Below are 21,850 nucleotides of genomic sequence, written 5' to 3'. Positions count from 1 at the left end.
AAAAGTTTCACTGAAATACACTATCCAATATGGCTTAATTGTTATTTCAACCTAAAAAGAAAAAACAGATTACATTTACACATGATTTATGGTAGTCTTTATGATAAAATCAATATTTATGCACCAAAATTTAGACTAGCATTCAAAGCAAAAAAAGTGAGAAATTTCATCAGTTAGTTTTCTGTTTATTTCAATTTTGAAAGCTTACCATTTATAGTAGTTTGTAATTTTATTACAAATGATAAAACTTGAACATGTTTTTTAAACTTCAGTATCTCTTAAACACCAGTAATGGGCGTTCTGTTAATTAAAAATACTTATTTAGACTTATGTGTGAAACATTAGGCCAATAATAGTGGAGAGCTGGAGATGAGCAACAGTTCTTATTCTCTTTTTTTTAAAAATAAACTTATTTTATTTATTTATTTTTGGCTGTGTTGGCTCTTTGTTGCTGCGCACGGGCTTTCTCTAGTTGTGGCAAGCGGGGGCTACTCTTCCTTGCCGTGCGTGGGCTTCTCATTGCGGTGGCTTCTCTTGTTGCAGAGCATGGGTTCTAGGTGTGTGGGCTTCAGTAGTTGTGGCTCATGGACTCAGTAGTTGTGGCTCGTGGGCTCTAGAGTGCAGGCTCAGTAGTTGTGGCACATGGGCTTAGTTGCTCTGCGACTTGTGAGATCTTCCTGGACCAGGGCTCGAATCCGTGTCCCCTGAATTGGCAGCCGGATTCTTAACCACTGTGCCACCAGGGAAGCCCAACAGTTCTTATTCTCAAAAGCAAATTGATTAAATGGGGGTGAGGGGTGCAACTTTTTTACAGTTTATTCAATTAATTTTTTTACAAAGTCTAAAAATAGTAAGTGCATTATATTCAATGTGTTAGTATTAAGTTTTAAGTTAGCCAAGAAATACTGTGCCCATATCACTAGGCACTCAAGATGAATACAACTTAGCCCTTAGGATGAACATGTTCACAGTTCAGTGCGTGAGCCAAAGATGAACCAAGGGTTCTGAGAAATTGAAGGAGAATGTGGCTACCATTGTCTGTAGAAGTCGCAGCAGGTTTCATGCAGAGGTGATATTTGAATGGATTCTTAAAGGATAATAAGGTTTTGTCAGGCAGAGAAGAGAAGAAACATATTCTCAGCAGTGGCAATAGAATGTGCCAAAGCTGTACACAGGCAGGAGCACACCTACTGAGTTTGATGGTCAGTTTTACAAAGTCTGAACAAAGAGTAGATGAAGAAAAAGAGATGAAGTCAAAGAAGTGACTATGACCAAATGTAAAGTGTTTGTATTTTAAGCATGAATGTATGTTCTTCCTAAAGAAAGATGTAAGAAATCAATTTTCTTCTTAACTGGTTATTCCTTAGTGACATTACTTATAATCTCATACCTTTCAGTTTTAAAAAGCACCTCAAGATATCATCTGATACAGCTACCAACCTCCAAGGAAGAGTAATGTCACTATTTTGTACTGGTAGCAATGTTATTTGTGGTTCAGAAAGTGTATGAAATTCCAGTTCAGACAACTAGTAGAAAGCAGATGTCAACTGTACATCATAGAGATTGTTGAAAATAAACTTTAAGTGAAGAAATATCTTATTTTTTGTTTTTCTTATATAACAGATCTTGCACTGGAACATTAGTAGTTCTTTTGGAAGATGATAATGATCACTCATCACAAATTGGAAAAGAAGTGACAATTTTTTCGGCATGATAAGGATTTTGCTATTCTCAAACCTGTAGATCAAGATGGACCTGATAATGGGCCACGTTTTCAATTCATTCTCGATAATTCTGCCAGCAAACTTTGGACAATAGAGACATTAATGGATGGTATGTAGTTATGCTAAACCTTCTAATCAATAGGAACTTAAGATGGTGGTCTAGATTTTCACCTTAGTTCATTATAATAAATAAATATTAATTTTAGTAAATTATTTTATTGATCCCAGAAAAAGGATAATACCTTGTTTTTTAAAGCAATGAATAATATACCTATGTTTAGACTCTTGTTCTGAATATCTTTAAGAAAACATACAAATCCATTTTAATATAATATTTGAATAATATATTAAATATAGAATAGTATAGGTAAGCATAGAGCAATGTCAGTTAATTTTCCTGGCTTTTCAAGAAATCAAAATCTGTCTTTTTTTCACATAGGTAAAACTGCCATTCTTCGTGGACTGCAAAATCTTGATTATAACTATTATTCTGTGCCTCTCCAAATAAAAGATAGACATGGTGTTTCTGCAGAACACGTTATCAGTGAGAGTATGTGACTGTACAATTCCATCTGAATGTAGAATGACTACTAAAGTTCCGAGAGATGCAAGGCGATCAAATGCAATACTTGGAAGATGGGCTATTCTTGACATGGTGTTGGGTTCTGCATTGTTGTCATGTAAGTATAATTTTCTAGAATGTGTTAGCTGAAATGTTATCTAATATTTTTAAAAACATATGGCAGTTCTTTACATCAGTGACATTTATAGCCTTTGATAAATGTGTCCTTTTAAAAATCTTGCATGAACTCTATGGCTTGGGGTACTGAGTCATAGAAGAATAAACCTATCAGTAAGAGCAGATTAAATTTAAAGTAATTTTCAGAACTATAGCCTTAGTTCTTCCAAGAATTAGCTGTGAGACACTGGGTAAATCATTTCCTCTTCTTTAAGTGCTTTTTTCCATGTGTGAAGTGAAGAGATTGGATAAAATTAATGTTAAGATTCTCTCCCGTACAAAATATTATAGTCTCTCAACCAGCCACGTTCATATAGTGAACGCACAGAAAGAGTTAGTGAAAAGAGTAGTTTCAAAATTTACTTAGATGTTTATGCTCATTATTAATGTATATTAATGAAGTGATTTAGCATACATCTTAATAAGACTCCAACGTGGGGGAAATGGTCATACGGTGAACCACTGAGGAAAAGTAATGGATGCAAAGAATCCTAAGATTTTGCATTCTGCAAACTGGTTTTTGGAGGTGCAAAAGTGATGGAAATCATTACCCAGGCTTCTCTCCTTCCTTCCTCCCTCCCTCTCTTCCTCTCTCTCCTCTTTCCTTTGTTTGCTCCTTTCCCCTTCCTTCCTCCCTTCTTTCTTTTTTTAACAATCTATTTGACTACATACAGCCTATTTGCATTTACAAACTTTTCCCATAGTCTTTACTTTGTCTGTGTTCATTGATTTGTGTTTCAGGTTAAACTGGATATTCCTCTTAGCACTTGATGTACACTTTCAAAGCCAGGCACTGATTTTACATAATTGCCTTTCCTGTTTGATTTATGCCTAATGTTCTTTGTTTTGTGATTCTAAGATCTTTGAGTTGTTCTCTGTGGATTTTAAATACCAATAATACTAGCTTAAATTCCAATCAAATGAAGTTACTATTTCAGTGTGGAGGAAATAAGGAAAGCATTTAATTCTGGACCTGGGAAGAGAGCTATTAATAAACTATGTTCACTTCATCTTTCTTCCTTTTTATTGATTTGTATCTTATTTAGCCTAATAACATAACCTCACTAAGACAGAGCTGGTCTGTATACTAATACATTTGTTAATATTCTGTTTTAAATTTTATGATCCAAAGAGATCTCAATTTATGGAACAATTTTTTTAAAGTTCTCTGAAGAAACTTTAAAACAAATCAAATGATTCAAATGACTTAATATATACCAGCATGAAAAAAATGCTATTTTACTTATATATTTTTATTTTTTAGGTATTTTGTTTACATGTATCTGTGTTACTGCTAAAGTACAGTAAAGAAATGTTTTCCAGAAGATGTAGCCAAGCAAAACTTAATTGTATCAAATACTGAAGCACCCAGAGAAGGAGTGATGGTAAATCAGATTTCACTTTGCTTTGTATGGTGGTTCAATGATGACAGTTGATTATTATGTAAAATAGTAATAATAATAACAGCTAATGCTTACTGAGCACTTATTATGCCAAGCAGAGCTCCAAGTGCCCTGCATGTATTAATTCACTTAAACTTCATAATTCTACTGTATTAGTTTCCTAGGGCTGCAATAACAAAGCACCGCAAACTGAGTAACTTAAACAGTTGAAACTTATTGTCTCACAATTCTGAAGGCTAGAAATTAAGACATCAAGGTATTCACAGAACCATCTCCCTCTGGAGGTGCTAGGATTCTGTTCCAGTCTTCTCTCCTAGCTTCTGATAGTTCCTTGGCTTGTGACAGCATAAATCAAGTCTTCATATGGCATTCTGTATGTGTGTGTGTCTGTGTCCAACTTTTCCCTTTTGGATTAGGGACCCACCTTAACTGAGTATGACCTTATCTTAATTTAACTAGTTACATCTATAACGACCCTATCTTCAAATAAGACCACATTCTGAGGCACTGAGGGTTGGGACTTCAACATATGAATTTTGTTGGGGGAGGGGATACAATTTAACCTATAACACCTATGATACGGGTACTATTATTATCCTGATTTCATGCATGGGGAACAGAGAGGCACAGCAGTTAAGTGATTTGCCCATGGTGCGAAATAAGTGAAAGAAAATTGTTAGTTTCAATCTGATTTATTCATTTTAGGAAGCAAATATTAGACTCTCCATACAGAAATCCAACATCTGTGACACAAGAATGTCTGCTAGCACACTTGGTGGCCAGGGAGTCAAAACACATCAAAGTTTTGAGGTGGTCAAAGGCTGCTACACTTTGGACCCCATCAAAGGAGGCAGACATCAGACCTTGGAATCTGTCAAGGGTGTAAGACAAGGAGTGACGAACACCAGCAGATACATATACAACGACTGGCACAGCTTCACCCAACCTCGGCTTGGCGAAGTAAGTGCCAGTGTCTTCAAGTTCATATTACGTGAAAGTACACTACTTATAAATCAGGATTTCCCCAAAGTTTTCCTCCTCCTACATCTGGAGCTCATCACCTTTTCATGTTAAATTATCATAGAGATAGATGGGTGTTAGGTCCAAAACCAAAGAGAAAAACGATCTTATAAAGTTCAATTTTTAAAATAAGGTTTACAAAACTTGATCTAGGAGTGGCATATGTAGGCATTTTATACTTTAGGACGTGTAAAAAAACTGATAGCTTCTTCCCTAAAAGTTGCCAGGAAAATCACCTAGAGTGAAATATTTGTTATGGAGTACTGTGCAGATCACAGATTATAAATATTTTTAGTATGTTGAATCCTCCATGTGGTTATGAAATCTTGACTATCGCCCTCAACCAGATAGATCGTTAAGCTTTTATGTGGGGTTTTAGCTCCTTGTTTTATGCTCAGATCAATCAACATAGATTAATATTAGCCAGTTAATGTATTATATTATTATAGGTATATAATAGTGTATAAACATAAGAATCATAGCTTATTTTGGTTTCCCCCAAATATGTGAAAAAGTTTCAGAGATACATTTCAGTTATACAATCTCATGTTTAAATGGGAAATTGTAAACTAGTTGTGTGATGTATGTGGAGCTTTTGTTTTCGTCAGTGTGTTCAGTAGGAGCATTTATATATTTGCTATGCTTTAATAATGAATATAATACAGACCAATCATGTGCTTTTTTTTTTTTTTTTTTTTTTTTTTTGCTGTACGCGGGCCTCTCACTGTTGTGGTCTCTCCCATTGCGGAGCACAGGCTCCAGACATGCAGGCTCAGAGGCCATGGCTCACGGGCTCAGCCGCTCCGCGGCATGTGGGATCTTCCCGGACCGGGGCACGAACCTGTGTCCCCTGCATCACCAGGCGGACTCTCAACCACTGCGCCACCAGGGAAGCCCCCATGTGCATTTTTTATGTGTAGGAATCCGTTAGAGGACACACTCTGATTAAAAATTAAACAGTAATAGGTAAATCAAAGACATTATTTTTATGCTAATACATTTAGGTGTTTTTTTAAAAATAATAAAATGTGCCTTTTCAAAACAGAAGGTGTATCTGTGTGGAAAAGACGAGGAGCATAAACATTCTGAAGACTACGTTCACTCCTATAACTGAGAAGGAAAAGAGTCTGTGGCCGGCTCCGTTGGCTGCTACAGGGATCTGCCGGAAGAAGAGGGACTTGAGTTTCTAGATCATCTGGAACCCAAATTTAGGACCCTAGTGTGTAAAGAAATAAATGTGCCTTTTACTAGAGTAACATCTACGATGCATATGTAGGAGTTTATTGAATGTAAAATGATAGCAGCATCTGCTAAAGTGTTTGTTTATTGGAGGTAAACTTCCAGTCATATAGATAAGGATACTATAAATACGAAGCTCCCTCTAATTCTCCTTGTCTGAGATAACTTCCATGTTCTCTAGAAATAAATGTTTCATTTATTAATTTCCATTTATATGCATTTACATATTGCCCTTTCTAGGACTGTACTATGTGCTGTCTTGCACCTTCTATTTGAAAACTTATGTTACTTGGTATGCTCTGGAAGAGTATACGGGGGAGCTAGTGAAAAGTACATTTTTATTTTAGATGAAAATTATATATTTTCTTCACAGTCTTGGGGACAATTATGCTTTTAGAAATATTGTCTTTGGTGCAAGAGAATTGCTTCCTCTATCTGCATGGCTCTGTGCTGAAGGATTTTTTAAACATTCTTTGATACAGTCTCCAACTGGTGAATAAGGTTCATCTCCCACTATATTTTTCACCCTCCGGAGGTGCTCCCAGCTCGATCCTGAGATCTCTGTCCATGTGGATGCATCATCAGGTTCCTACACGTTCTAGAATTGTTGGAAAGACATGGACCAGAGCAAGCTCACAGCAATTTGAGCCTCTGAGATTTTTTTTTAAGGATCACGTGAGAGGATTTCCATGAAAGAATTGCAGCCTTGATGCCCATGGGTTGACTGAAACCCACAAATGTGTTTTGTTTGCCCACCATGATGTATTATTACTTTTTTAAAATATAAATACCTTGGCAAGGACATGCTCTCTCTAGTGTGACACACACCCACCATCTTCAAGCATTTGGGGAACTAGCCCAACAGGCATTAGGCTTACAACCCTGATACACAGTGCTTAGCCCTTTGATTATGCTAAAGATTGAATGACTATCTAACCCGGAACTTAATACTCAGGCTGCGTTGGTAATCACTTTCAAAAAATGTTAAATCAGAAAAAGTGTCTGGCATATATATGTTAAAAAATTGAAATCTATTAATGCAATTCTTACCAAACATTACTTGAATGGTGGTGGATAAAAAAATGAAAACATGAGTTAATAAACTATTTTGAATATATAGCATTTTAATAGGACATTATATTTTATTAATTTAGAAAGAAACCATATATTTAAATAATATTTTAATAGTGTTTTGTGCCAAACTCTATAGATTTATAAACATTAACTGTATATATCACAAGGATATTTCTTGTTCAGACAAAAATAATTTTTTTAATCTATTAGCTAGTTAACCTTTGAAACAAATGAGTATCTGATTTTCTTAAATTTTGTGATTAGTCTCCTTATTCTTAGTCAGTTTCTAAGTAAAGGTGTTTCTTGATATGAAGTTGGATATTAGAGCAGAAAAAAAAAGTAGTTTTAATAAGTAAGATTATATTTTAAAAGGTGTCCTTTTTTTTTTTTTTTTGCGATACGCGGGCCTCTCACTGTCATGGCCTCTCCCGTTGCGGAGCACAGGCTCCGGACGCGCAGGCTCAGCGACCATGGCCCACGGACCCAGCCGCTCCGAGGCATGCGGGATCTTCCTGGACCGGGCCATGAACCCATGTCCTCTGCATCCGCAGGCGGACTCTCAACCACTGCACCACCAGGCAAGCCCTAAAAGGTGTCCATTTTTATAGCCATTGTCAGTAAAATAATTTTGGAGAGTAATGCAATTTCTGGATATCTGTTATTTGATGTACATGTTACTCTGACAATGATACCAGTTTTGAAATTTTAAAATATAATATTAAAATTTTGGAAATATATAATAATAACGTGTTAAGTTATATTCTTGAATGTAGATGCAGTATGTTTGCTAAGCAATTAAAACTCACTAGTCGAACATTAACTTACATGTTTGTTTATGTCTTCATATTTCTTAAATTTAAGAATGAAAGAGAAAATTTGTATCTGAACATAAAATGCAATTAAAGGGCAAAGGCTGATTTCTCAATCAGCAAGAGAAGACACTCTAAAATTATAATCAAAATTATTAGAGGGGCTTCCCTGGTGGCGCAGTGGTTGAGAGTCCACCTGCCGATGCAGGGGACACGGGTTTGTGCCCCGGTCTGGGAAGATCCCACGTGCCGCGGAGCAGCTGGGCCCGTGAGCCATGGCCGCTGAGCCTGCGCGTCCGGAGCCTGTGCTCCGCAGCGAGAGAGGCCACAGCAGTAAGAGGCCCGCATACCGCAAAAAATATATATATATATTAGAAAGTGTGGGAAATGAATTTGTATAAAGAAGTTTCGACTATTTTAAAATGTTTTCAAAATGTTAAAACTTAGGGCTTCCCTGGTGGCGCAGTGGTTGCGAGTCTACCTGCTGATGCAGGGGACACGGGTTCATGCCCCGGTCCGGGAAGATCCCACATGCCGCAGAGTGGCTGGGCCCGTGAGCCATGGCCGCTGAGCCTGCGCGTCCGGAGCCTGTGCTCCGCAATGGGAGAGGCCACAACAGTGAGAGCCCCGTGTACCACAAAAATAAAAAAACAAAACAACAACAAAAATGTTAAAATTTATCTCACAGAGGAACTATGATGCCTTTTGGTTTATTTAGGAAGTTCAAAGTCATTCTTTATTTACACTCAAAATTAAATGTTAATTGTATGATTGATGAAATTTATGAAACTCTGCTGAACTGTTTACAAATTTAGTTTGTTAACAGAACATTGTATTTGATGGATTATTTCATGTAAGTTAATTGTCTGTTAATTAATTGTCAGTAAGTTAATCATTCTGAATTGTTTTCAAGAATTAAATCCATAGTTAGGGAAAATATATAATTAAACTTTCTTATCTTGATCAAGATCTCAAACTATTTCATGTGAAAAAATTCCATGGAAACACCAAGACAGATGAAAATTGATATAATTGTTATAAATGAGCTTTGTTAAATACTTCCTTAACTTTGCTGAGCTTTTAATTCCTCCTAGGTTTATTAAAAATATTTTGTAAAATTTGATATCTATGCATATGTTTACTCATAGAAAATGGAATATGCTATGTTATTTGGGAAATGTTCACAACAGATGTTCTAGATTTGAGGATTTTTATTATCATAGAGGAAAAGCTAACTCCATTTTGGTGTGCGTTAGTTATAAAAGTCCTGTACTAGTTGAAAATCCTCAATTAGATTAGGGCAATGAAACAAATTATGTATATTGTTACATGTTTCTGCTGCCTTTATCTGCTTTTCTAATAAATGTTAAGGAACATTGTATTTGACCAGAAACTGCCTTTGTCTTTCTATATAATTAGGTTAAAGAAAAGAGTACTACGTATAGCATGAGAAAGCACTACTAAGAATGGATAAAGCAACTACACGCCAATAAAAATTAAAAAAAAAAAAAAGAATGGATAGATCCTTGTATACTTCGTAGGGCCCAGTAAATTTAAGTGAGCATAGTTTTAAAAAACTCTTTGAAAGGATAGTGTTGCATAAAAAATAAAAACCACACTTGATCTCAAATCCTTGCCACTACCAATAAAATAATAACCACTTTCAAATATATAGATAGAATAATTGTGTAAAAAATGTTATTTGCAAAGTATATTTATAATATGCATTTCATGTGGATAGATCAAGTTATTTTAAAATCTTTACTTAAAGTTTTTGATTGATAGGAATAAAATGCCCTTTATAAAATCAATCTATGGAGTTAGACGTTGTTTATTTACTAACTTTAGAGAAAAAAACAATTAAAAATAAGTATGACCTTCCTCTGTATTTGGTCTGAGGATACATAAGATTTCAAATTTTTAAAAATTTAGTTGTCACAGTGCAACAATGAATACCTGTAATTGTGGAGTGTTTTTATTTGTCCATGTTTAGGGACCATTAAATGCTATAACATGGAATTATTATTAAAAGGAAACTTCAAGGCTTCCTTTGAGATACCTGAATTTTTACCTAGAATTCATACCAAAAATTCACATAGAATTATTTTCTGCCAGGTATAGTTCAAGGAAAACTAAAAGGAACCCTCTAATCCAAAGTGGAAATGAAAGAATTTTCTTATTTTGACTTTGTCTCTCTTAAAATATGTAGAAAGCTTAGGAATTAAGAGTGGATGACATTTATATGGTTCATTTACATAAAATTTAAAATCCAACTTCACAAAGACCTTTCGCCCATTGTAGGCATTCTGTAAGAGAGCTAGTTTACTATTCTACATCCACCATATTTTCCACCTCTTTGAGATCCACAATGAAATTCTAAATCAGTGGTCCTTGAAGTGTGATTCCTGGACCAGAAGCATCAGCATCACCTGGGAATGTGCCAGAAAGGCTAATTCTTGGGTCTCTTCTCAGATCCACTGAATAAAAAACTCTGTGGGGGAGGCCTTGCAGGTGTTCCCAGTGTACAAGTTCACCTCTGTACTAGGTCTTTGCTACTCAGTGCTGTTTATAACACCTGACAGCAGGTGAAGAAAGTGGATTCAGGTCCCACCCCAGACCTATTGAATCAGAATCTGCATTTCAACAAGCTCTCCCAGGAGATCCCTTTGTACATGAAATTTGACAAGCACTGTATAGATGATCCCTTGGTTAGAACCTGCAAAAACTAATAGATGAACAACACAATTAGCCAATTAGAGTGAGTACACTGGTAGGCTCAGGCAGCAGGTCTACGGCTGCCAAATGGTAAGGAAATTTGTCCCGGCTCACCTGGTGACCCCAACTCAAGGCCACGTCTCTTCTGTTCACCCACACAGCAGAATCTCCCACCCTACTCTGTATTCTTCTGTACCTGAATAACTGTAACTGACTCTCTGTATACTTTGTACCTTATGATTGCATATATTGGAGGGTATACAATGGCACATAGGGTAACCAAATTTAGGTACATGGCATACTCACTGCCATTTTACTTAGTGAATATATTTTGCCAACCCATAATTGAGGGGAAAAAAATCACATTTTGGCATTATTTTTGGTCAGGGTCTATCCAACAAGTTTACTAAATTATGTTTAAAAACCAACCTGAATAACCTGGATAGTTTAAGCAACACACTCGCAGTATCCTGAGACCATTTTGGCAAATAGATGACTTGACGTATTCTTTTCTTACTGAGCCAGTTCATCACCATGTACGTTTTTAAGCTTTTATTTTTTTGGGTGTAGCTGACTTTGAATATCATAGGTGTGGCTAGGAAGCTGTCAGAACCAGCTGTGTTTCACTGAGTAACCATATTCTGTCACGATTATTTCTTTTCATTTCAGACTGGGAAATCAGGCAGAAGGAAATGAAGACAAATTTTCAGAGTTATCTTAGTCTAATATTTATGTGTTATTAATATTAAATAGATAAAAAATAATTATTAAAATTAAATATGAATTTGGTATTGATATTTTAATATTAAATACATTTGAAGTTAAATATCAAGGGGACACTTGCCACTGACAAACACATGTCCCTTGACATTTTGTGACAGTTGTGACAGAGACTTCTGGTTGTTTACCAACTATCCCCTAACCTAGCTATTTCTTAGAGATGGACCTTGATTTCATTCAGAATGGCTATGGGCCTCACTAACAGACCATTATTTCCCAATCCCTTGAACTAAGTGTGACGTGTCCTAGATTCTGGTCAACGAGAAGCAAGTGAATTGCTGTGTATGAAATTTCTGAGTAGGTGTTTTAAAGGAGCTGATTCAGCTGGAAGATGTTTTTATGTTTGTTTTTGTTTTGTTTTATTTTGTTTTTTGCATTCCTCAATTGAATTTCATGATTGCTAGAACACAGATGTGATGGCTGGTGCTCAAGCAGCCATCTTATGATGCTTCAGATTGGAAACCATGAGCCATTTGTGTTGAGAATGGTGGAGCATCAAGATAGAAGGAGCCTAAATCCCTTGTGACTTTGTGGAGCCTCCAAACCTGCCCTGGTCTTCCTGCCTCTGGACCTGTCCACTTGAGTGACTAAACCTTTCTGTGTTTAAGCAATGAAATTTTAGATTTTCTGTTAAATGTAGCTAGTCTAATCTGATATAGGGAGAGAACAGAGACTGGATGGAAATAATTGTTTTACTTAAGTCATGATTCAATCAACTTAATCTGCCTTGGGAACTCATTTTCTTTTGGCTAAGATTTCAAAAATGATTGTTCTTGAAGATAGTTCTGTGTTCTCTAAACAGTCTCAAGGCAAAATGAAGTATTAATTATTTAATGGAAGTCAAAAAGGTGTACCTTTTCTTCACTTGAAAATATTCTTTTCTGTTCTCCCTGAAGTCAGAAGCCTGACTTTGTCAGAAGGCATGGGTCTAGGAGTGAGACAGTCTGGACTTTTCTATTAACTTGTTGTATGATCTTTATCAAGTCATTGAAGCTCATTTACTTCAATCCCCTCAACTATAAAAAGGATTTTATTTGTTGGTTTTATAAGCCAAACTGACATTCTTCAATGCAGTGATTATGTTTCAGTCATCACTGTGCTCTCCCTTACACCTGTGCTTGACAAGAGTTTTTGTTTGTTTGTTTGTTTTGTGTGTGTCAATAGTATATATACATGGCATTTAGTATTTAATTGATGCATTAAATTAAAAATTTCAGTGAAAACATCTTCCCTAATTTTAAAACACACCTTTTAAGATTTAGCATACTATTTCCACTGCTTCAGTCTCTGTCCCTATAAATTGTGTGATCAAATGGATGTGTCCCCTTAAGTCTGAGGGATTCAATGTTTGGTTGCATTCTAATAGCCTGAGGCATGATCACATTTTTCAGTTAATTAATATATAGGTAAATAAAAGCAAATACAATTTATTTTCCTATTAATTAATCCAACAAATTACATCACAGACTAAAATATTTCTTATGCCAATTCAACTAGACTTCAAAATGAGTAAAGGTGAGTTTAACAAACACAGGAAGTTGAGGAGGTTTCAGCAGGTGACAAAGAAGACAATTTTATTGTTTTGCTGTATGACAAATGGTGATTCCACATGCCTATTAACTTAGTTGGAATTCTGCTCGTCCACATTAGAGGCTATATAAAAAGGTATTTTAAAAATGATCTCAGGGGCTTCCCTGGTGGCACAGTGGTTGAGAGTCCACCTGCCGATGCAGGGGACACGGGTTCGTGCCCCGGTGCGGGAAGATCCCACATGCCGCGGAGCGGCTGGGCCCGTGAGCCATGGCCGTTGAGCCTGCGTGTCCGGAGCCTGTGCTCCGCAACGGGAGAGGCCACAACAGTGAGAGGCCCGCGTATCGCAAAAAAAAAAAACAAAAAAAAAAACTCAGGACTTGTATAAGACTACTTGGTGACAGAAATAAAGTGGCTTCTTTATTTATTTAGACATCATGAACCACCTGATCCTGCCTGCTCAGGGCACATTGTCGCCCAGTAGCCAAAGCCAGAACCCTGGGCAACACCCTTGACTCTTCCCCCTCTGCCCTCCCCCATACAACATCCCACATAGAACTACAACCAGTTCACTCTAGCTCTTAATTATCTCTTAATTTAATCAATTTCTTGTAAAGAATCAATTTCTTATAAAGTGGTTTAAATAGGCAAAAGTTCGTTTTCACTAATGTAAAACAAGTTCAGAGTCTTGGACTTACAGGGGCTTCTTAATATCATCAATGTCCCAGGAGCCTTCACTTTTTCTGCTCAACCATCCTTTGTACAAATTGCTTCACAATCACAAGATGGCTCATGCAACTCCAGCTATCACATCTGAGTCTGAGGCAGGAAAAAAAGAGGAAGGAGGAAGACTTTCTTTTTAGGGAGCGTTTCCAGAAGCTCCCTCCAACAACTCCTGCCTACATATCCTTGGGAGAACTTAGTCACTTGTCCATCCCTAGCTGCAAGAGAGAGTGAGAAATGTGGTTTATCAGCTGAACAAAATCAGGGCACTGTAACTAAGGTAGATGTTTAATAATGATAGGAGGTAATCTGGGGGCAAATATGCAGGAGAAATATTGTTTCTTATTCTTAACCAGTGTTTCCTGCCCCAGGTCAGTAAGATTCTTAGCAAAATATTTATTCAGTATATAATGATTTGCAGGGCAGGAATAGAGACGCAGACATAGAGAACGGACATGTGGACAGGGAGGGGGGTAGAAGGGGAGGGTGGGATGAATTGGGAGATTAGGATTGACATATATACACTACCATGTGTAAAATAAATGGCCAGTGGGAACCTGCTGTATAGCACAGGGAGCTCAGCTCAGTGCTTTGTGATGACATAGATGGGTGGGATGGGGGGTGGGAGGGAGGTCTAAGAGGGAAGAGATATATGTATACATATAGCTGATTCACTTCGTTGTACAGCAGAAACTAACACAACATTCTAAAACAGCTATACTCCAATTAAAAAAAAATAGTTAGTGCACTATATAATAGTTTGAGTGGCTCACACTCTTTCACATACCAAGTTTTACAAAATACTGCAGAGCTAAAGCTTATTTTAAAAGTGACATAAATAAAACCTCAGTTTTTTTCAGAGATTTAAACCTGATTACTTCCTTAAACCGTATGTGGCCTGCAAATTTTGGGGGGTTTGGGGGGAGGAGAGGAGAAGCTTTTACAGTTGAAAAAAATACGAATAAACTGCTATATTAAAAATCAGGATATTTCACCCCAAATGCAAATTTATGACTTCGCTTGAAAAACTGGCGGGTCTGGCAACACGGAGTCCATATTCCCAAAGACCACCAATTGCTTGGAAGTGACAAGTGACTTTCCCAGGGTCTCTGCCAGTGCCAGAGCCCTATGAGGCTTGCCATTTATGTCTCAGATAAGAAGGCTGTCAATTGCCAATTATCATGACACTTGTACTATTGTTTTCTGAAGATAGATGTAGGAAGGAAAAGAGATGTATTTTTTGTGCTCTTATCTTCACAAAATCAGAATAATAAAAAGGGCTGCTCTTTTCAACCAACCTAACTTATTTATTTTGATTACTTTCCTGGACCCTGCAGGTGTTAAAGACTATGACTACTTACACTACATGAATTTTCAATATAAAATGGATTATGTTGCCATTTGGTGTACAATATAATTTGTTTCTTCATTATGTTCATTGTTTTCTCTCCCCTCCCCACATTTGAGTGTAAGCTCCATGAGGGCAGGGATCTTTGTGCTTAAAACAGTGTCTGGAACATGGAGGAAATTCAGTAAATGCTTGTTGAAGACATTTACTGAGCACCTACTATGTGCAAGCATTACAGGATACTATCACAAATGTTATCTCATTGAAAATATTAATAACATACTTCCAAGTTTAGGTGTTTATTATTCCTTTTACCAGTAAGAAAACTGAGGCTGGGAGAGGTTAGCTGACTTAAACAAGATCAGACTGCTAGGTTTTCATAGAGCGAGGATTTAAAGGTAAGGCTGACCAGTATGGCTTTTGCACAAGAACAGACAAATAGGCTAAAGAGTTTTAAAATTCAGAAAGAGACCAGTGCAGAAATAGGAACTTAATATATGTTAAAAGTGTGGATGGCACACACCACTGAAAAAAGAAGAAATTATTTAGTGGTGTTGTTAGGAAAACTGATTCTTTATTAGAGAAAAACAGAATTGATTCCCTACTTAACATCATGTACAGAGTGGCCTCCAGATGGGATAAACTTCCTGTGGTGACAAAGACATAAGTTAATGGAAGACAATATAGAACATCTATATGACCCAGGAGTAGAGAAAGATTTTTAAAAAAACACCCAAAAAGCATATACCATAAAGAAAATTTTAAAAGATACATTTGATTACATTAAAATTCAGACTTTCTATTTAAACCTGATTAAAGATAATAGGTGATAGATTGGGAGAATACATTAGTTATGACTAAAACAGACAAGGGAATAATATCTAGAATGTGCAAAGAATTCTTACACATGACAGGAAGCACAATAGAAAAAAATGGGCAAAGGGTATGACCAGGCATTTTACAATAAAGGAATCCCAAAGTCTACAAAGTATATTTTAAGAAACCAGAGAAGTGCATTTTAAAATCATAAAATATCCTTCATACCTGTTGGACTGACAAAAATTAGGAAGCTGATGCTTCCTTGTAAAAGTGACTCCCTGATTAAATCTAACTCTCTACCCTCCCAACTGCTACACACTCACAGTTGAATGTGGCTGAGGTAGGCCCAGCTCACATTTTAACAAATATACTAATACATGTCCATTATGTTTGAGATCAGATTAGGAACACTCACCCTGCTAAATTTGACTCAAGACATCATTTTATTAGGCCAATAAACATTAAAATTAGAAAAACAAAGAATTACTTACCAAAAAAACCTCCCAGGAGTCATTCATTCCTTTATTCATTTACTCACTCATTCAACAATTATTTATTAGGCATCTACGATGTGCCAGGATTCATGCTGGTTAGTGCCAGGGATATAGGGAGAACCAAAAAGGTCAAGTGCAGTCATGAAAATGTATGGTCTTTGGTGAAAAACAAATATTAATCAAATAATTACTCAAATTTAACATTGTAATTGTGACAAGTGCTCTAAAGAACAGGCAGCTATTTAATGAGGAAGATTTGACCTGATCAGAGAGGGATTTGACCTGGTGGGAGAGAAAATAAAAGTTGCTATTTATAGGATGGGCCAGGCCAGAGACAGAAGAAAGTTCCAGGTAAGGGAAGAGCATATACAAAACACCCATGGTAGAAGTATGTGGCGATATTTAGAAGTCAGGTCGAGCAGAGGAATCCAGGCAAGGAGAATGCACAGACCCAGCCAGCAAGGGAAGAAGAAAACAGGAAAAACAGGAGACATGACTGTCAAAGAAGCCAAGAGCAAATATGTTCTAAGTGAAGTGATCTCACAAAACAGTGAGTTTCCTGTCCCGAGGTCTGTTTCAGAATTTAACACATGAATTTTAGTCGGTGATTTTTCATCCTTATAGAACACTCTTTATATATCATTTTGCACTTAACTTGAGATTAGTCTTTTCTTTTACAAAAGAGTCAGCAGGAGGTGAATAGCAGGTGGAGAGTACTTGTTCAGCCCAATTGTACTTCCTTAGGCGTTTCCTTCCTTCGAGCACATGCCCTTTCTGTTTTTTTCACCACAGCATTCCCAGGGCTGAGAAAATGCCTGAGACATAGTTGATACTGAATAAATACTTGTCAAACTAGTTAGTTAGTAAAGCAAATAATTGAAAATGCTGTGGGTTTTTTTTTTTTTAATGCTGTGGTTTTAAGGATATATTTGTTCACAGCACTCCAGAGTGGCACATGTCAATGGCATTCTATTAAAGGCAAGAGCAGACACGGTCACGTTCAACACAACTGCCTCAGAATTCATTCATTGGCTTGTTTTTTAATTGAGGGTCTTTTAAGTGAAAGTACTTCAATAAGAACTGACTGTTTATTTCACTCTCTACCCCTTATTTATTTCAAAAATATATTTTGAAAGGTAATGGAAGTTGAATTTGATTAGTATACTCTTTTATCGAGGACTATTTTGAAGAGAACTTCAAAGAAATACGGCAGTATTAAAAAATAAATATTTTATTTATCGAACAAGGCAGCACTTAAAAAGCTTTTCTCCCATCATAAAAGAATTCTGATGGTCCTTGCCCTAAGAAGTGCACAGTGTAAAATGAGAAATAGAAAAAGTGAACATAATTTCTATTCAATATGTTAACTGCAATACTAAGAATGCATCCCATACTATGGGAATACAGGGTAGACATTCAATAAATGTTTGTTAAATGTTGAAAAAAAATTGGTCCCAATTTTCAGTAAGTACAAAACTAGTGCGAGCTGCGGCATCTCATTTTGGTATTGCATACTTAATCCTTCTGAATCAGATGAGGTCTGGGGGTCGTGTTGGGGGGACGGAGCTTGAAGGATTTGGGAGTGGTGAGTGAATTAATACTGGGGTTGAGACCTAGACCAGTACCTGAGGAAAGAGGAAGAACAGGAACTAGGGAACTAGGGAACTAGTCATAAGGATGAAGTCGGGTGGGCGATGAGTGGTTTGTAAAGGTATGGTAGCAGCGGGCAGAAGAGGGATACCCATATTAACCAACATTCATGGAGCTCTTAGAATATGCTAGGCTTTATTCTGCATCATTTAATCTTGTAACAACTCTGAGAGGTAAATAGTCTAATTGTGCTCATTTTATTATGGTTACCTGATGTTTTCCTCTTCACTTTCACCTGTAAAGTAACTAGACAATGTCCTCCAACCTCATTTTTTCCCCCTTAGGTCTGTTTCCTTTGCTTTGAGGTTCCATTCTGTGTCATTGGCCACGCCAAGATAGAGGCACCCTAAAGATCACGTGTCCACGTTGACCCTTCTCCCCAGGCTTCAACAGTGGAATCACGCAGCTCAAAGAGAGCTGTCCCTGTGTACTTATCAGTAAGTGGTATTTTTTTGTTGCCATTAATATGTTCAGTTTCCAGTTTCTGAAATTAGAAAACTGTGAAGTTAGGTTGCAGAGATGTGCTCCAAGTGCCTTGCTGTTTGTTGCTGTTTGTTCAGTTTTTTAAGGACAACTCTGGTTCTGACTTTCTACTTGGAAAGGAACACCTATTTCCAGCCAACTTCTCAAAAATAAGCCACAAGGAGTCTAAGTAGTTTAATTTTAGATGTGGAAGGTGCCATAGACAGCATCTAGTATTACTTTAATTATCTTACTTAACAAACAGGAGTGCTGAGCGCTAAGGTTATATGAGTGGCCCAAGACACAAAGAAACTTGGTCCTGACTTTTGGTCTGGTGCACTCTTTACTATAGCAGAATGGAAAACCAGTTCAAGGCAGCAAAATCATCTTCACAGCCAAAAGACATACCTAAAAATTTCATCTTCCCATATTTCATTGTCTCTTCAAATTTATACCTGTTGTTTCAAGATTGTAGTATAGAAGAAGCTATTTCAGAAGCCATATAGTCTAATTTAAATCTATTAAATTAATTGGGTCCCTTGTTTAGAGTTTATAATTCATTTCTTTGTTTAAAGAATCACAGTGAAACAAACAAGTCACCATCTTAGTAGCCTCAATCAGTTACTTAATGTGAAAGATGAAAATAAATATCTAAGGCGAATTCTTTTCAAATTGCTCTTCTCCCCTTTTCTGGAATGTGGAAAAACATGAGCTACCTTTAGGCATTAAAGGTTGAGGGGTAGGCAAGAGCTTGGAAATGTCCTATTGTCCAGGGCTAGGACGACAGCCTGAGTAGATTTCTTAAACCTGAAACTAGCTTGCTTCTCTTCCTCTGGAAAGCTTCACGCTAGAGATCATGATATCTTCATTAATAGGATGAGGTGTGTTTATGAAAGCATTGCTGGAAAAAACATGGGGGTTAAAAAATTATGGAAACAGAAGGATGTTAACCATAGTCTCATGCTGATGACTCAGGCTTATTTTACAAGCAAAGGTTCAATGACAAATTTTGTATGGAGACAACAGAACAGCTCATTATGTGTCATTCAGTAATAAAATAGAGCATGGGACTAATACATAGAATGTTAACGCAGGTACTGTTTGACAATACTTTTGAATTTAAGTATATGGTCAATATTATAATAATGTTGGCTCTGTGTATAATGGTATTAGGACTGTACATGTTTTCAAGAGCTGAAATGTATCACGGCTGGCTTTTCAAACAAGTTTTCTCCACACATCCCTGTGGAGACAAACCAAATGAGATGGAACAGACAAGTTTCTCCTTTGTGGTCAGAATTCCCTGGTTTAAGCCGTAATTGAAAAGAGGTGTAGGATGATTCAGAATGCCCTGTCATTGCTTTCTGAAGAGCTGCAAGCATACCTCTTTTATATTTTAATCTTCCAGGTTAAGTACTCCTATAATTCATCTAGTTTAAGTACACTTCAAACCAAAACATACATTTTATCCTATTCTTTTTCTTTCCTTACCACGAACTCTGGTTTTTATGGTGGGAAGGGAAGAGAGAAATCTCAGACGTCCAGGAGTCCAATTTAGGAGGTAAGTTACAAGAAGGTCAGTGGTTGGCTTTAACTGTGACAAAGGAGGGTCTTGGAGGAAATCAGTAGGCCCGCATTTAACCAACGTCTACAAGATGTATTTTCCGTAGTAACTCACCCTTGATGCCTGGATTCCCTTATTTTAATTGATTAATTATTGTAATTTCCTTGTATAATTGCTATACTGGCCATGACATTTCTGTTAAAAAAAAAAAAGACAAACAACAACAACCAAACAACACCCCAAGAAAGGTGTGCCACAGATGAAACCTCTGTCTGAATTGCACTTGGATGTCTGCAATAAATTAACTCCAGCAAAGAGTGTATAAAACAGTCTACCTGGGGTCAACCCTCTAATAGGCGGGCCTTAGTTAGTTGTGACACAAAAGGCGACCTCTCCAGCTCCCAGGCGGCCTTTGCGGGTCTGAAACTGGCCGCTGCGCACGGGGCGGAGTCGGGGCCGAGAGCGCGCCCCCTCCTGCGGCAGGACGCGCTCGGGGACCGAGTCTGTACAGTCAGGGCTTTTGCTGGGCAGGGCCAGCTGTTAATCCTCAAGGCAGATACCGGGGCGGTGGGGAGATGGGACATGTGGGTGGCGTCCGTAGGTGAGAAACACCTAGCGCAGAAAAAGGGTGGCGGCGACAGGGAGTTCCCACATGTTGGCGTTCTTCCAGAAATGAAGACTTGAGAAAATACCAAGGTGGGGCCGATCGGTGTGTTTCGGAGGCGCCTGTAACCCCACCCTCGGTCAGAGGAAAAGCCCCTGGGGTGAGACGCAGGAGCTTCAGAAAAACCGAGAAGAAAAGCAGCTCCCTCCGCGCGCCACGGCCTCTGCCTCGCACTCCCGCGCGGCCGGCCCAGCCTGCGCCTGGCCCGCGGCCTTTCGCCCGGCTGCGCCTTCCCACCCCTGGCTTCCGGGTGCCTCGGCCGGCGACCTGCCTCCGAGTCCTCCCATGGCAGCGCGACCCACAGGCTCCGCGAGCGGAGCCCTTTGCCGGCAACTCCTGCTGACCCTCGCGGTGAGTGGCTGCCCGGACCCCGGTCCCGAGTGGGCGCACGGACCCATGGGGGAGGGAGGGGAAACTTTGGGAGCGGGGGTCGGTGGTGGCGGCGGCCCATGCGGGGGGTTCTTGGGCCTGGGGCTGGCTGAAAAAAGTGCCGTAGGCTGGGGGAGGGGGGAGGGCCGACAGAGGAGAGCGAGCTGGGCGCAGCGCTCCCGCAGGGGAGGAGAAGCCTCTGGGTACAAGCCGGCGAGCGCCGCGCGCCCCGCGCTGCTCCTCTGCGCCTCGTGCACCTCCCCGGGCGGGGCAGTCCCTTCGACCTCAGTGCCGGGCTCCGGCCGCAGACGAGGGGAGCCTCTGGGCGGATGCGACCGAAATCGCAGGTCCTTGGGTGAAAGGACTAGGCGCCTTTTGATCTTAGTGTGTGAGTGAAGTGGGGAGGGAAGAGCTGGGGCGGGGGCGGTCTCCACCCTCTGCGCCTAAAGATAGTAGATGGGCCGGCCCTCGGTGGTCCTTGCTATGGTTTCCATTGTTTGTCAGAACGTGAGATTTCATTCCCCTTAAACTTCGGGGAAATGGCTTTCCCGATCTTTCGCCTCGGAGGCACACAGATTCTCCCCGCTCCCGCATCCCCCGCCAAGCCCTCCAGCTCTAGTTTCCTTCCCGCTTTAAAGGAGGGGAAAAGGAGGTGGCCTTATTCGGAAGGGATAGCCCCCCTGCCTGGCAGGAAAGACTGAGATCTCTTTGGGGGACCTCAAGG

General features: G+C 38.6%; 1 protein-coding gene and 1 pseudogene across 3 annotated transcripts in view; both read left to right on the top strand.

Annotated features, from left to right (window-relative positions):
• The window catches only part of LOC307062458 (desmocollin-1-like), a 40,149-nt pseudogene extending 19,372 nt beyond the window's left edge, over window positions 1-20,777 (top strand). Inside the window, exons 8-13 of the transcript in view lie at window positions 1,624-1,833; window positions 2,164-2,404; window positions 3,728-3,848; window positions 4,572-4,826; window positions 5,932-6,158; window positions 20,405-20,777. The product of the transcript in view is annotated as a desmocollin-1-like (transcript). The remainder of the gene's footprint in view (window positions 1-1,623; window positions 1,834-2,163; window positions 2,405-3,727; window positions 3,849-4,571; window positions 4,827-5,931; window positions 6,159-20,404) is intronic.
• A 175-nt stretch (window positions 20,778-20,952) lies between these two features.
• Window positions 20,953-21,850, top strand: part of DSC2 (desmocollin 2) — a 38,182-nt gene continuing 37,284 nt past the window's right edge. For both annotated transcript variants that reach the window (XM_079718279.1, XM_079718278.1), the window contains exon 1: window positions 20,953-21,108. In XM_079718279.1, the coding sequence (XP_079574405.1) occupies window positions 21,043-21,108 (66 nt within the window). In that variant the 5' untranslated portion in view covers window positions 20,953-21,042. The remainder of the gene's footprint in view (window positions 21,109-21,850) is intronic.

The sequence above is a fragment of the Hyperoodon ampullatus genome (genome assembly GCF_949752795.1).
Source record: "Hyperoodon ampullatus genome assembly, chromosome: 13".
NCBI classification, from domain to species: domain Eukaryota; kingdom Metazoa; phylum Chordata; class Mammalia; order Artiodactyla; family Ziphiidae; genus Hyperoodon; species Hyperoodon ampullatus.
This window is presented reverse-complemented; position numbering and strand designations above follow the sequence as displayed.